Source organism: Entelurus aequoreus, linkage group LG10 (genome assembly GCF_033978785.1).
Source record: "Entelurus aequoreus isolate RoL-2023_Sb linkage group LG10, RoL_Eaeq_v1.1, whole genome shotgun sequence".
NCBI classification, from domain to species: Eukaryota; Metazoa; Chordata; class Actinopteri; order Syngnathiformes; family Syngnathidae; genus Entelurus; species Entelurus aequoreus.
This window is the reverse complement of record NC_084740.1, coordinates 7,145,773-7,162,252: the sequence shown is the minus strand read 5'-3', so window position 1 is coordinate 7,162,252 and position 16,480 is coordinate 7,145,773. Positions and strand designations below refer to the sequence as shown.

The following is a 16,480-nucleotide window of genomic DNA, read 5'->3' as shown; positions in this document are numbered from 1 at the left end:
GAATTTTGCATCTCACCTGACAGGCGTCCACTTTGCCCTCCGTGTATCCGGCACAGAGCATCCTCGGCGTGATCTCGCCGTTGTACATGCAGGAGCTGTTGCACTTGTTGGTGCTTATTATGGGAATGGGGGGCCTCTTTTAGGGTGTTGGATGAGTTGACTAAGGGAGAGAAAACGTCCCGTGGATGCTCTGTCAGTACACTCGGAACACAGAATTTGTTTTGTTTTGAGAGCGGTGTCTTTCGTACCACCATCAGGTTGTGTGTAACCCAGCCAGAGATCCAGCACTGCGTACCTCCAGGTACATCGTAGTCGTATTGGGGCAAACACACAGCCTAACTATGTCTAAAGAAAGAGGGAAGATGGAAACATGTTTTTGTCCATTGTGGCAAACATTAACCTTAGTACAACCAAGTATTTGTAAAAGGATGAACCATTCAACATTAACTTAAGACTAGCGCTATGTTATAAAAGTACTTCATACTGGCTTTAATTTGATAAACAGCACGTAATTTAACGTATCAAGTTCATCCAAGTTAGTTAGATTTTTAAGGCCTATAATTTAATCCTACAACCCAGTAAGAGATCACAGTAATATGCACCACATAAATCCACAGGAGGTCTTTCTCACCAGTGGCCAATCAATAAAATGTCTACTATCAATATTCTGTGCATAATTTCACCAGTATGCGTAATTAACTGGAGTACTTCTGCAGTATGGCAAAGAATATTTATTATATATGCAATTAGCTGTTAACTAATTACAAAGAATGTGAGGGGAAGCACGTGCCATGCTTTTAGTTTGTGTTTGACATACATTTATGTACCTTACTTTATTGGGCATTGTTACAGACAGTATGTAAACATAGGTAAAGTATTGTGTGGTGTTCGGGTCTGTAGGACCCGTTTTCATTTTTTGTTAAAAGAAAAATGATACAATTAATTAATTTTTCAAACTGAGACTCACTGACTTTGGCTCGTTTTCTGTGAAGAACATATATCAGAATACATATTTAATGACCACACACCATACACCCCCCCTACACATTTCTATTACATATAAGATGTCCGGGTCCACTGGACCCGGGGCTAATAGAAGTGTGGAAATTAATGTTCTGTGTAACACACACACGCACACACACACACACACACACACACACACACTGCAGGCCTAGACAGGAGGAGGACAGAGTGTAGGTACACAGAACATCAGAGGGTGAAATGTGCGAGAAAATGAGAGCAGACAGTGTTGACAGACAATGTTGCAACCTGGTGTGGGAACCGCAGGTGCAGAAACACAAAAGAAGAATCCCTGCGGGATGCAGAAACTGGCAGAGAAATTTTCCGTGCAACGTTCATATTGTTGTTACTCAGCCAGCGTTTGTGGGTCTGATGGACCCGTTGCATTTTGTGGCTCTTAATGCCTCACAATCAAACACTTTTATGTTAAAATACTGAACAGATGTTCATTGGCATAAGGTAAAAATCTGTTCAGTATTTTAACATAAAAGCTAAAATCACAATTTTAACTCCCAATCAAACACTTTAATGTTAAAATACTGAGTAGATGTTTATTGGGATAAGGTAAACATCTGTTCAGTATTTTAACATAAAAGTGTTTGATTGTCAGTCATTAAAAGCCACAAAGTGCAACGGGTCCATCAGAACTGAGTAACAACAATATGAATATTACACAAGGGTTAAAGTGGGTAAACCTGTGCAGAAGAAGGTAAAAAGAAAGTAGGTAAACATGGTATGATGTAGGTAAACATAGGCAGAAGATGGTAAACAAGTAAAGGGTTGTTTAAAGTAAGTAAACATGGCAGAAGAAAGTAAAGAATAAAGTTAACATTTGTAAAACATGGTATAAAGTAGGTAAATATGCCAGAAGAAGGTAAAAGAAGAGGTTATGTTGGTAAACGATGGTATAAAGTAGGTAGACATGCCAGAAGAAGGTAAAAAAGAGGTTATATCGGTAAAAGATGGTATAAAGTAGGTAAACATGCCAGAAGAAGGTAAAAAAAAAAGAGGTCATATTGGTAAAAGATGGTATAAAGTAGGTAAACATGCCAGAAGAAGGTAAAAAAAGAGGTTATATTGGTAAAAAATGGTATAAAGTAGGTAAACATGCCAGAAGAAGGTTAAAAAAATAGGTTACATGGGTAAAAGATGGTATAAAGTAGGTAAACATGCCAGAAGAAGGTTAAAAAAATAGGTTACATTGGTAAAAGATGGTATAAAGTAGGTAAACATGCCAGAAGAAGGTTAAAAAAATAGGTTACATTGGTAAAAGATGGTATAAAGTAGGTAAACATGCCAGAAGAAGGTTAAAAAAATAGGTTACATTGGTAAAAGATGGTATAAAGTAGGTAAACATGCCAGAAGAAGGTAAAAAAAGAGGCTAAATTGGTAAAAGATGGTATAAAGTAGGTATACATGCCAGAAGAAGGTAAAAAAAGAGGTTATATTGGTAAAAGATGGTACAAAGTAGGTAATATAGGCAGAAGAAGGTAAAGTAGTTTAGCATTGGTAAAAGATTGTATAGAGCAGTGTTTACCATAGTTGTCGGGCCGCGAGTCCCCCATAGGTGGTTGTCAAAAATATCTGTTTCTCAGCTGTTGTCCCTATGGGTCACAGCAGTACACTTGTGGAAGTTTCTTCAGCGCAAAAAAATATGACTAAAGTGGTGAAGCTGTATTTTCATTTGCGCTTTGACTTTATCAACAGTTGATGTGAGAAACATATATATTATTATTTTAATTGTATGTTTGTATTTTCCATCCGTTTTTATAAGTCCCTTCTTTTGCAGTATAATTTATTAGTATTTATTTTTGACCTAATCCTTGATAATAATCTTTTTTGATTAACACACGGTTTCATATCATTTGACAAGGTTGTAAACTGTAAGTATGTTACATATCATTATTAATATGATTAAAATCAGGAGTAAAATGACAAATTCAGTGTTAATATTTGAGTGGGCCCTGAACCTCCTCTGAAGTGGAAAAGTTGGGCCCCAAGGTCAAGAAGGTTAAGAGTCCCTGGTATAGAGCATGTATACAAAGGTATACAATACATGTGTATTGTATTGACATCACTGGTATATTGGTAATGCTCACAGGCGTTTGCTACCTGAGAAATTAAGTGGTGTCCGTAGTTTCATTAAGGCGATGTCGCTATCGTGGCTCACATGTTTGTAGTTCTTGTTGTAGATGATCTTCTCCACGGCATGCCTCACGTGTTCCGTCATTTTAGCCGAGTGTGTCACGAGACCCGTGTAAGCTGCCCAGCTGGATACCTGAGGCAGCCTGTAGCTGACATTTAAAGAAACAAGCAGGAGTCAGGTCCTGAACGGGGACAGTTGTCACCTGTGCTGTGTGGTGTCATTGCAGCGTGGTTCTTCTGCTTTGTAAAGGGTGCGGCATCTGACCGTTTAATGCCGCCGTACAGTTCTTACTTTTGCACACAATGAGCGGCTGTGACTATCCATTGGCTGGTGATGATGGAGCCTCCGCAGGTGTGTCGGTTGCCGTAGTAGAGGCTAACCTGCCAGGGCCACCTGCCCAGCGAGGCCTCCACTCCCCCGATTATCCTGGGCAGCTTTGCTCGTGTTCCGCACTCTACAACCACATTTAATCAGGATCAGCGCCACTTTGTGACATGTTTGGCACGGATACGGGTATTTTGCAGTACGACGTCTAGCTGTAGGGCTGTGAAGATGAACACTCTCACCAAAACATTGTAAAGCGATAACCTTGTCAGTGATGCACCTCCGCCTGGATAAAAAAAATAATGCAATAACTGATAATCAGTCGTCCATTTTTCAGTACCGACAGCTTTATCTCCATCACTGTTCAACGTTACCTGAATTGCCACATGTTTTCCAGAGTGCCCCTGTTGTCTGAGGTTATCTGTAAAAAGCCATCAGTGTAGTTTGGCCCAATGTCAGTCAGATTCACTCCTTTCTGCTTGGTCAGTCTGGAATAACAACATTACAAAGGCAGTTTTATCATTGGGCTGTGGGCTTTTATATAATCAACTGCACAGAATATTAGATACTAGACATGTCCGATAATGGCTTTTTTGACGATATTCCGATATTGTCCAACTCTTAATTAGCGATTCCGATATCAACCGATACCGATATATACAGTCGTGGAATTAACACATTATTATGCCTAATTTTGTTGTGATGCCCCGCTGGGTGCATTAAACCAGGGGTGTCCACACTTTTTCCTCTGAGGGCCTCGCACGGAAAAATTAAAGCATGTGGGGGCCATTTTGATATTTTTCATTTTCAAACCATAACAAAATATATGCATTTTTTAAATTTATTTTACCTTTAGGGGTCCCGGGGACCATAAAGGGTCTCAGTCATTTAAAATGTTAAAAATAAATCAGATTATTATTATTTTTTAAATTATTTAACTCTTACAGAAAATCTCTATATCAACTTCAAGTTGATATAAAGTAATACAAATTAAAAAAAATGTTTTATGGCTTTTCTGTCAAAAACAACTTAGTTTTTTTTTTTTATAGTAAAACTGAAATATGCAGTATTTAGTAATTAGAGCCCTAAAAGATCAATAATGCAGGACACCATTGATTTTAATTCTTTCATATTTTTGAGTAATCACAGTGAAAAGATAAATAAAAAATCACTAAATATATTTGGGATCCAAAAGGTGCCCCACTTATAAAGTGATACATTTTTATTAGGTTTTTCTTTTACTTTCAACACTTAAGTTACGAGATCAACTTCAGATATATCTGTCCATTTTATGCTGGAACTATTATTTTGTTTGTTTTATGCGCTTTTGTCAAAGAAAACTTTGATGTTTTTATATGGCTACTACACAATAATATATGCAATATTTACCACATAAAACATTTTAAAGTGAAATATTTGAAGTAATTGGAGCCCTGAAAATAATTCATTATAACATGGATTTTTTGTCATTATTTTTTTTTTGGAGCAATGGCAAAAAAAGAAAAATGAAGAAAGACAAAAGAAAAAAAAAACAGCCTGCATGGCAGCTTTTGTGTCAACATTGCAACTTTTTCTCGTTAGATTTCACCTCATTCCACTTTTTTTAATGTTCTTTTTTATTTTTACAATAGTATTTCCAGAATGTGTGGCGGGCCGGTAAACAATTAGCTGCGGGCCGCAAATGGCCCCCGGGCCGCACTTTGGACACCCCTGCATTAAACAATGTAACAGGATTTTCCAAAATAAATCAACTCAAGTTATGGGAAAAAATGCCAACATGGCACTGCCATATTTATTATTGAAGTCACAAAGTGCATTATTTTTTTTAACATGCCTCAAAACAGCAGCTTGGAATTTGGGACATGCTCTCCCTGAGAGAGCATGAGGAGGTTGAGGTGGGCTGGGTTGGGGGGTGCGTTGTTTTGGGTAGGGTAGCGGGGGGTGTATATTGTAGCGTCCCGGAAGAGTTAGTGCTGCAAGGGGTTCATGGTATTTGTTCTGTTGTGTTTATGTTGTGTTACGGTGCGGATGTTCTCCCGAAATGTGTTTGTTATTCTTGTTTGGTGTGGGTTCACAGTGTGGCGCATATTTGTAACAGTGTTAAAGTTGTTTATACGGCAACCCTCAGTGTGACCTGTATGGCTGTTGACCAAGTATGCCTTGCATTCACTTGTGTGTGTGAAAAGCCGAAGATATTATGTGATTGGGCCGGCACGCAAAGGCAGTGCCTTTAAGGTTTATTGGCGCTCTGTACTTCTCCCTACGTCCGTGTACACAGCGGCGTTTTAAAAAGTCATACATTTTACTTTTTGAAACCAATACCGATAATTTTGAAACCGATACCGATAATTTCCGATATTACATTTTAAAGCACTTATCGGCCGATAATATCGGCAGTCCGATATTATCGGACATCCCTATTAGATACTTATTATGGGTAAGATCGTTATATATTTACAAATGTATTATAATATATACATGTTGTATTTATTCATATTTATTAGGGCTGTAACAAACATATATACACTATATTGCCAAAAGTATTTGGCCACCCATCCAAGTGATCAGAATCAGGTGTCCTAATCAATAAATGTAAATAAATAAATAAATCACAGGTGTATAAAATCAAGCACTTAGGCATGGAGTCTGTTTCTACAAACATTTGTGAAAGAATGGGCCGCTCTCAGTGATTTCCAGCGTGGAACTGTCACAGGATGCCACCTGTGCAACAAATCCAGTCGTGACATTTCTGATGGACCAGTCTGGGTTTGGCGGTTGCCAGGAGAACGCTACATTTCGGACTGCAATGTGCCGAGTGTGACATTTGGTGGAAGAGGAGGAATTATGGTGTGGGGTGTTTTTTCAGGAGTTGGGCTTGGACCCTTAGTTCCAGTGAATGCTCCAGGATACCAAAACGTTTTGGACAATTCCATGCTCCCAACCTTGTGGGAACAGTTTGGAGCGGGCCCCTTCCTCTTCCAACATGACAGTGCACAAAGCAAGGTCCATAAAGACGTGGATGAACTTGACTGGCCTGCACAGAGTCCTGACCTGAACCCGATGGAACACCTTTGGGATGAATTAGAACGGAGACTGAGAGCCAGGCCTTCTCCACCAACATCAGTGTGTGACCTCACCAATGCGCTTTTGGAAGAATGGTGGAACATTCCTATAAACACACTCCGCAACCTTGTGGACAGCCTTCCCAGAAGAGTTGAAGCGGTAATAGCCGCAAAAGGTGGACCCACATCATATTGAACCCTATGAGTTAGGAATGGGATGGCACTTCGAGTTCATATGTGAGTCAATGCAGGTGGCCAAATACTTTTGGCAATATAGTGTAGGTATCAAACCGAACGCTGCTGTATGGAAGTGTACATTTGGATTGCAAGGCACCTCCACAAACCTGGGTATTGTGACTAAAGGTGGAATAATTGTTTGTTTTTGTATACTTTATACTATTTTTTTTATTTTATAGTTGGAGAGTAATCGGATAATTACCTGTCAGCAGATTGCAATTGTGTTTTCATGCTTAGTTGTAAAAATCATTGAACACAAAAGTTAGTTTTACATTTTTTTCCTTGACTGTATCCAAATTGAATCGAAATGTGACCATAAAGGGGTCATATTATGACTTTTTTCTACATAAAAAAAAAACCTTCCTTCTGGACTACACATCAATAAATCAATAAATGACATTTTATAAATCAAATTAAGTTACATAACTTGTAATGGTGGTGCTTTGGGCAAAATTTTGCATATATTTCGCTTTACAGACCGTCTTCAAGCCACTTTGTGACTGTCTCTTCAGAATGCGCCGTTTTGTAGGCGGTCTTATTTACGTCCTCATCAAGGCCAAGACGCCTTCGACTGCGTCTTCTTCCCATCAGCCTTGTTGTAGTTTTTAGCGCTTCCATAGCCAGTCTCCTGTCAGATATAAGTTACAACTACATGCTACTTTTTTTATCAGAAATGGTAACAGCAGAGGATTTTACCATGCATGCGCATGTACGAGCCAGTTTGCTCCACATCAAGAGCAAAAAAAAACCTAAAAGGAACTTATTGACATACTTGCCAACCCTCCCGGTTTTACCGGGAGACTCCCGGAATTCAGCGCCTCTCCCGATAACCTCCCGGAAGAAATTTTCTCCCGATAAACTCCCGGAATTCAGCCGGAGCTGGAGGCCACGCCCCCTCCAGCACAACGCGGACCTGAGTGTGGGGACAGCGGCGACAGTCTGTTTTCTTGTCCGCTTTCCCACGATATAAACAGCGTGCCTGCCCAATCACGTTATAACTGTAGAATGATCGAGGGCGAGTTCTTGTTTTCTTATGTGGGTTTATTGTTAGGCAGTTTCATTAACGTCCTCCCACCGCGGTAACAACACACAACAACGGCAGTCATGTTTCCGTCTGCCGTAAACAGCAATGTTGTGACACTCTCAAACAGGACAATACTGCCATCTACTGGATAGCCTCCGGAACACTGAAATTGAAGTATTTCTTTTATTTATATGTATAATAATATATATATATATATATATATATATATATATATATATATATATATATATATATATATATATATATATATATATATATATATATATATATATATATATATATATATATGTATATATATGTATGTGTATATATATATATGTGTATATATATGTATATGTATATATATATATATGTGTGTATATATATATATATATATATGTATGTATATATATATGTATATATATGTATATGTATGAAATGCTCGAGTTGGTGAATTCTAGCTGTAAATATACTTAATCACGCCTCCAACACCGCCCCCCCCCCCCTCCCCCCCGACCACGCCCCACCCCACCCCCCACCTCCCGGAATCGGAGGTCTCAAGGTTGGCAAGTATGCTTATTGACTACAACTGGATTAAAATGGCGGACTCACGCAAGGCTCTTTAGGTAAACCTCTACCATATATGGAGATATCTGCTGACGTAACTGGGGCAAAATAGGTCACTAAAACCTCAAATTCCAAACGACATGTTTGGGAGCAGATGGTTTTAAAAATATCTCCACCATACCTCCCATGTTTTTATTTTTATTTTCGGTTTGAAAAACCTGAAAGTACCAAGGGTTGAAAGAGCAGCTGGAACGGATGTGGAAGGTCAAGGCTAGCGTGGTCCCCGTGGTAGTGGGGGCGCTCGGAGCAGTAACCCCCAAAATACACCAAAACCGGTGCCAAAAGGTGAGACAAGTTAGTTTTGCTTAGTAGGGACCAATGATTTTCCACCTTTCTGACTTATAAATGTTGTTACAAATTTGGATATTTGTGTTAAACAACGCCAAAGCGTCAAATCATGAGGTCCATGCATTTCAGCATGACCTCTCTGTTTTTCAGTCTTTTTTTTAACAGTGGACAGTGTGAGTTCACAGTGTGGTGGACATACTTATTTGGGCATTCTAGTATCTGCTGTCAGCCAGCCTCCTTCCCCTTTGAATGTTGCATTGAGACTAGGGCTGGGCGATATATGGAATATACTCGATATATCGCGGGTTTGTCTCTGTGCGATATAGAAAATGACTATATCGTGATATCCGAGTATACGTTCTCACGCAGTTGCTTTTAGCTGCAGGCATTACACTACAGGCTTTTATCACTCTTTCTTGTCTCTCCTTCTCACAGAGACTTAAAACAAGCGCACCTTCTTACATACGTCACATACGTACACGCCCTCGCGGAGCAGAGAGGTAGCGGCATGGGTAACGTTAGCTGTGGTGCGAGTGGTAATACGAGAGAAAGCAAGTGCGAATCTGGTAACAAATGAAGGAAGAATTAATTCCCAAGAAAAACAGCGGTCTGGCGGTGCACTGCAAAAAGTCAGTGTTAAAAAACAAGAAAAAAACATACAAAAATGAGGGGTATTTTATTTGAACTAAGCAAAATTATCTGCCAATAGAACAAGAAAATTTACCTTGTCAAGACTTTCCAGAACAAGTAAAATTAGCTAACTTCAATGAACCCAAAAATACCTTAAAATAAGTATATTCTCACTAATAACAACTGCACTTTTCTTGGTAGAAAAAAAAGAGACTTTTTTGCTCAAAATGTTGAAAAATATTCTTAAATGAAGTAAATGCTAGTGCCATTATCTTGACATAATGATATGCGCTCGGCATTACATTTCTTGAAACCAGCAAACTTGCACTAAAAACTAATTTATTGTTCTTAATGGAAAGGCAACAAGGCAATTTTTTTTAAATTGTAATTTTGAAGAATTTATCTGAATGTGCATGAACTATTTCTGTTCAAAATCGTTTGAAATGTCACATGTTAAATGTTTTTTTTTTCATGCTTAATATAAGAAATGATTACTTTAAAAAAGTAGTTTTATACTTGTGAGTGTTGATGACACAGCTTTGCAACACTTGATATTCTACTAGCATGTTTTACACAATATAGGTCATAACATCTCAGCAACAAGCTGTATTATCTTACTGAGATAATTTAGGACCAAAACCCTTAAAACCAGTAAAACACTCTAACATAAAATCTGCTTAGTGAGAAGAATTATCTTATCAGACAGAAAATAAGCAAATATCACCCTTATTTGAGATATTTAACCCTACTTAGATTTCAGTTTTTGCAGTGTGGTTTGGCTTCAAGCGGGAAGATGTCGAACAGACAACCGTAATTTGTCAAGTGTGGGGCAAAAGCGTTGCTACAAAAAGTAGCATTACTGCTAATATGTAGCATCATTTGAAAAGTCACCCGCTAGAGAATGAAGAGTGCTTGAAAGTCTGCATGTCAACATCTCCGTTTGGTGCCACACCAACAAAATGCAGAGGCAACCATTTGGAGATAAGGAGATAACAGATATCAAGAAGTAGATAACAGAAGGAGATAACGTCCGCAGGAACCTACCACATAGTGAAGGACATACACTTATTTGATTTCCTATTATGCAGCTCATTTTTATTTGACACTTATTGAAATATCTTGTGTGACATCATGCACAAAAGTGCACTTAAAATGTCTCTGACAATCTTGCACTTTCTGTTTTGAAAATGACATGAATGTTTGTGCCACTGCTTAATAACTGTTTAATAAATACACTTTTGCTCAATTGACGTAGTTGTGATTTCCCTCTCTGCATGAAAGTTTAAAAGTAGCATATATTAATGCAGTATGAAGAAGAATGTTTTAATGTAGACACATAGAATCATCTTACTGCTGTGATTATATGCATCAAGTGTTCATTCAAGGCTAAGGCAAAATATCCAGATATATATGGTGTATCGTGACATGGCCTAAAAATATCGAGATATTAAAAAAAGGCCATATCGCCCAGCCCTAATTGAGACCGATATGGCTGCCTCCAGTGTCAATCCTTTTCATCTTACTATCCTATTTTATAATATAATTTTAATATTTATATTATTGTCATTTGCCTTAAAAGTTGTAATCAGTTGTATGGATTCCACATCTACTCTAATTGCTTTTTTAGAAAGCTCTACCACAAACTTTGGCTTTACAGATACCATTTCTGGTCTGCAAATGGGGTGTAATGACAGCTACTCTGACATATGATGTTCATAGTATCGGTATTACAGCCTCCTTGTTGTGCCTCCTTGTTTTTTTTATTACCTTGGATAAGTTAATTGTAGCTAAAGCGTTTATTTGGTGAAGTGAATGACATACCCTCCATCTATTAAAAATGGAGCTTAAAGGCCTACTGAAATGAGATTGTCTTATTTAAACGGGGATATCAGATCCATTCTATGTGTCATACTTGATCATTTCGCGATATTGCCATATTTTTGCTGAAAGGATTTAGTAGAGAACATCGACGATAAAGTTCGCAACTTTTGGCCGCTGATAAAAAAAGCCTTGCCTGTACCGGAAGTAGCGTGACGTCACAGGTTGAAGAGCTCTTCACATCTACACATTGTTTACACCAGCAGCGAGAGCGATTCGGACCGAAAAAGCGACGATTACCCCATTAATTTGAGCGAGTATGAAAGATTTGTGGATGAGGAAAGTGAGAGTGAAGGATTAGAGTGCAGTGCAGGACGCCAGGGTGTATCTTTTTTCGCTCTGACCGTAACTTAGGTACAAGCTGGCTCATTGGATTCCACACTTTCTCCTTTTTCTATTGTGGATCACGGATTTGTATTTTAAACCATCTCGGATACTATATCCTCTTGAAAATGAGAGTCGAGAACGCGAAATGGATATTCACAGTGACTTTTATCTCCACGACAATACATCGGTGAAGCACTTTAGCTTCGGAGCTAACGTGATAGCATCGTGCTTAACTGCGGATGGAAACAGAAGAAATAAGCCCCTGACTGGAAGGATAGACAGAAGATCAACAATACTACTTTTACTTCTACTATCAGGAGACACCGAACCAAACACTGGACCTGTAACTACACGGTTAATGCTGTCCAGCCTGGCGAAGCCTAGCAATGCTGTTGCTAACGACGCCATTGAAGCTAACTTAGCTACGGGACCTCGACAGAGCTATGCTAAAAACATTAGCTCTCCACCTACGCCAGCCCTCATCTGCTCATCACCACCCGTGCTCACCTGCGCTCCAGCGATCGACGGCGCGACGAAGGACTTCACCCGATCATCGGTGCGGTCGGCGGCTAGCGTCGGATAGCGCGTCTGCTATCCAACTCAAAGTCCTCCTGGTTGTGTTGCTGCAGCCAGCCGCTAATACACCGATCCCACCTGCAGCTTTCTTCTTTGCAGTCTTCATTGTTCATTAAACAAATTGCAAAAGATTCACCAACACAGATGTCCAGAATACTGTGGAATTTTGAGATGAAAACAGACGACTTAAGCTGGCCACTGTGCTATTCCAAAATGTCTGCTTCAACCCGTGACGTCACGCGCATACGTCATCATACATAGACGTTTTCAGCCGGATATTTCGCGGGAAATTTAAAATTGCACTTTTTAAGTTAACCCGGGCGTATTGGCATGTGTTGCAATGTTAAGATTCCATCATTGATATATAAACTATCAGACTGCGTGGTCGCTAGTAGTGGCTTTCAGTAGGCCTTTAATGCTTCACTTTTTTGTTGGATTTTCTATTACGCTCCCATCAGAGCAGAGACCTTTCGGCAGTTTTCAGCTGGAATGGTACAGTGATTTGTGAGTCCGTGCACGACTTTCAAGAGACGAGTTCAGTAATGAGATCACGCCGACAGGAGCAGACGTACCTCAGATAACCCAGCTGCCTGCAGACCAGCGTTCCCAGCGAGGAGTTCCATCTTTCATAGCACACTGGTAACCAGGCGAGCAGCTTTCCGAGCTGGATCTCCAGCAGGGAGTTCTCTGGGCTGATCCTGTAAAACACTGAACCTGATTGATTGAAAATCCCTCCCAATGCAGGCTCTCGGCCAACATTTGATGAACCCTCCGTGAGTGCGAATTGATTGAGGAGAGCAAAAAAAGGATCTATTGCAGGGGTCGGCAACCCAAAATGTTGAAAGAGCCATATTGGACCAAAAATACAAAAACAAATCTGTCTGGAGCCGCAAAAAATTAAAAGCCATATTACATACAGATAGTGTGTCATGAGATATAAATTGAATTAAGATGACTTAAAGGAAACTAAATGACCTCAAATATACCTACAAATGAGGCATAATGCTGCAATGTGTACATATAGCTAGCCTAAATAGCATGTTAGCATCGATTAGCTTGCAGTCATGCACTGACCAAATATGTCTGACTAGCACTCCACACAAGTCAATAACATCAACAAAACTCACCTTTGTGCCTTCACGCACAACGTTAAAAGTGTGGTGGACAGAATGAGACAGAAAAAGAAGTGGCATAAAACACGTCCTAGAAAGTCGGAGAAAGTTATACTTGTAAACAAACTACGGTGAGTTCAAGGACCGCCAAAATTAGTAGGACAAAACGGCGCTCGCCAAATACTCGAATCAGTGAAGCATGTTTAATATAAACAGTGTGCTTTATAACAATTAGGGAGGTTTGCGTCATGTTTGTCCTCCTACGGAAACCATATTAAAACAAAAATTATTTTTTTTCCTCATCTTTTTCCATTTTTCATACATTTTTAAAAAAGCTCCTGAGAGCCACTAGGGCGGCGCTAAAGAGCCGCATGCGGCTCTAGAGCCGCGGGTTGCCGACCCCTGATCTATTGTATGGTAATGTAGTCCAATAAGCACAAATGATCATTACATGTGTTCATGCCAGCCAATGGGCAAGTCTCCAGGGTAAAATGGGGGCTTTTGAATGGTAATTTTTGGCTGAAATTTAATTGAGAGCTGAACTGTGACCCCTGCTAAGAACTTCACTGCTCGTCACGGCTTCTTCTTTTTCCCCCTATTTGACAATGAAACAGAATCTCGCCGCCAATTAGCAGGGAAGAAAGGAAGGTAAAACAGACCTTTCCTGGGGTCGGAAATGGAAGCGTCGTCCGTCACGTTGCAGAACGGCGTGTCCTTTGTGTCCCCGAGTCCTACCAAATGGTGAGAGGACGACGGCCTCAAAAGAAACTTGACTACAAGAGTGGTGAGATAGTTCAGTTGTCAGTAACGTAAATTAAGATAATGAAATGCATCTGATCATTAAAACGGCATTAAGTCAAAAGTGCAATTAAATTAGATTGTCAAATTAAGAAACAGTCAGCAATAAACATAATTGATTGGCTACACCCTATCATTTACCCAAATCCATTATCAAGAGTGAATTGAAGAGTCTTTTATTAAAGGCCTACTGAAAGCCACTACTACCGACCACGCAGTCTGATAGTTTATATATCAATGATGAAATCTTAACATTGCAACACATGCCAATACGGCCGGGTTAACTTATAAAGTGCAATTTTAAATTTCCCGCCACACTTCCGGTTGAAAACGTCTATGTATGATGACGTATGCGCGTGACGTCAATCGTTGACGGAAGTATTCGGACCCCATTGAATCCAATACAAAAAGCTCTGTTTTCATCTCAAAATTCCACAGTATTCTGGACATCTGTGTTGGTGAATCTTTTGCAATTTGTTTAATGAACAATGAAGACTGCAAAGAAGAAAGCTGTAGGTGGGATCGGTGTATTAGCGGCGGACTACAGCAACACAACCAGGAGGACTTTGAGATGGATAGCAGACGTGCAAGCCGCCGACCTCACCTTGACTTCCTCCGTCTCCCGGCCGCCGACCGCATCTATGATCGGGTGAAGTCCTTCGTCGCGCCGTCGATCGCTGGAACGCAGGTGAGCACGGGTGTTGATGAGCAAATGAGGGCTGGCGTAGGTGGAGAGCTAATGTTTTTAGCATAGTTCTGTGAGGTCCCGTTGCTAAGTTAGCTTCAATGGCGTCGTTAGCAACAGCATTGTTAAGCTTCGCCAGGCTGGAAAGCATTAACCGTGTAGTTACATGTCCATGGTTTAATAGTATTGTTGATTTTCTGTCTATCCTTCCAGTCAGGGGTTTATTTCTTTAGTTTCTATCTGCAGTTAAGCCCGATGCTATCACGTTAGCTCCGTAGCTAAAGTGCTTCACCGATGTATTGTCGTGGAGATAAAAGTCACTGTGAATGTCCATTTCGCGTTCTCGACTCTCATTTTCAAGAGGATATAGTATCCGAGGTGGTTTAAAATACAAATCCGTGATCCACAATAGAAAAAGGAGAAAGTGTGGAATCCAATGAATCCTTGTACCTAAGTTACGGTCAGAGTGAAAAAAGATACGTCCTGCACTGCACTCTAGTACTTCACTCTCACGTTCCTCATCCACAAATCTTTCATCCTCAAATTAATGGGGTAATCGTCGCTTTCTCGGTCCGAATCGCTGGTGTAAAAAATGGGGAAATGTGAGGAGCCCTTCAACCTGCGACGTCACGCTACTTCCGGTACAGGCAAGGCTTTTTTTTATCAGCGACCAAAAGTTGTGAACTTTATCGTCGATGTTCTCTACTAAATCCCTTCAACAAAAATATGGCAATATCGCGAAATGATCAAGTATGACACATAGAATGGATCTGCTATCCCCGTTTAAATTAAAAAAAATCATTTCAGTAGGCCTTTAAGTTTGTTATTAAGAAGACTACACTGCAAAAAGTCAGTGTTCAAAAACAAGAAAATAAATTAATACAAAAAATTAGGGGTATTTTATTTGAACTAAGCAAAATTATCTTTCAATGGAACAAGAAAATTCGGCTTGTCAAGACTTTCCAAAACAAGTAAAATTAGCTAACCTCAATGAACCCAAAAATACCTTCAAATAAGTATATTCTCACTAATAACAAGTGCACTTTTCTTAGTAGAAAAAAAAAGAGAGACCTTTTTGCTCAATATTTGAAAAATATTCTTAAATAAAGTAAATGCTAGTGCCATTATCTTGACATAATGATATGCGCTCGGCATTACATTTTTTGAAACCATCAAACTTATACTAAAAACTAATTTATTGTTCTTAATGGAAAGGCAACAAGGCAAGCGCTTGTTACTCTCGGGGTCTCCTAGCCGCTCAGGCAAATCATATGGTCTAAAGATGCATTTTTCCATCGACAACATGACATCATCGCGCCAAGTGCGTGCTCTTTCAGTCAATTAGTGCGCATATATACAGCCCGGCCCCCGGCCCATTTTTTTTTATTGTAATTTTGAAGAATTTATCTGAATGTGCATGAACTATTTCTGTTCAAAATTGTTTGAAATGTTAAATGTTTAAATATTACTGTCAGTTTACTGTACTGTGCCAACTGTACTACTATATGAGTACGCATTTTCTATTGTTTCATTGAAAATAAAACCGCAAAGTCCATTTGGCTGTCATCTGTTTTAATTATGACACACATTCGTGTCAAAATCATGATTTTTTTTTCATGCTTGAATTAAGAAAGGATTACTTTAAAAAAGTAGTTTTATACTTGTGGGTGTTGATGATACAACAGTTGATATTCTAGTTTCAAGCATGTTTTACTCAATATAGGTCATAACATCTCAGCAACAAGC

The 16,480-nt window shown here is 39.4% G+C and overlaps 1 protein-coding gene across 1 annotated transcript in view; it reads right to left on the bottom strand.

Moving 5' to 3' along the window:
- Positions 1-16,480, bottom strand: part of LOC133658199 (transmembrane protease serine 5-like) — a 29,835-nt gene that overhangs the window by 524 nt on the left and 12,831 nt on the right. Inside the window, 10 exon segments of the mRNA XM_062059938.1 lie at positions 17-130; positions 132-160; positions 249-269; positions 272-334; positions 3,121-3,314; positions 3,458-3,620; positions 3,733-3,776; positions 3,865-3,978; positions 12,712-12,847; positions 13,911-14,024. Coding sequence (XP_061915922.1) covers positions 17-130; positions 132-160; positions 249-269; positions 272-334; positions 3,121-3,314; positions 3,458-3,620; positions 3,733-3,776; positions 3,865-3,978; positions 12,712-12,847; positions 13,911-14,024 — 992 coding nt within the window.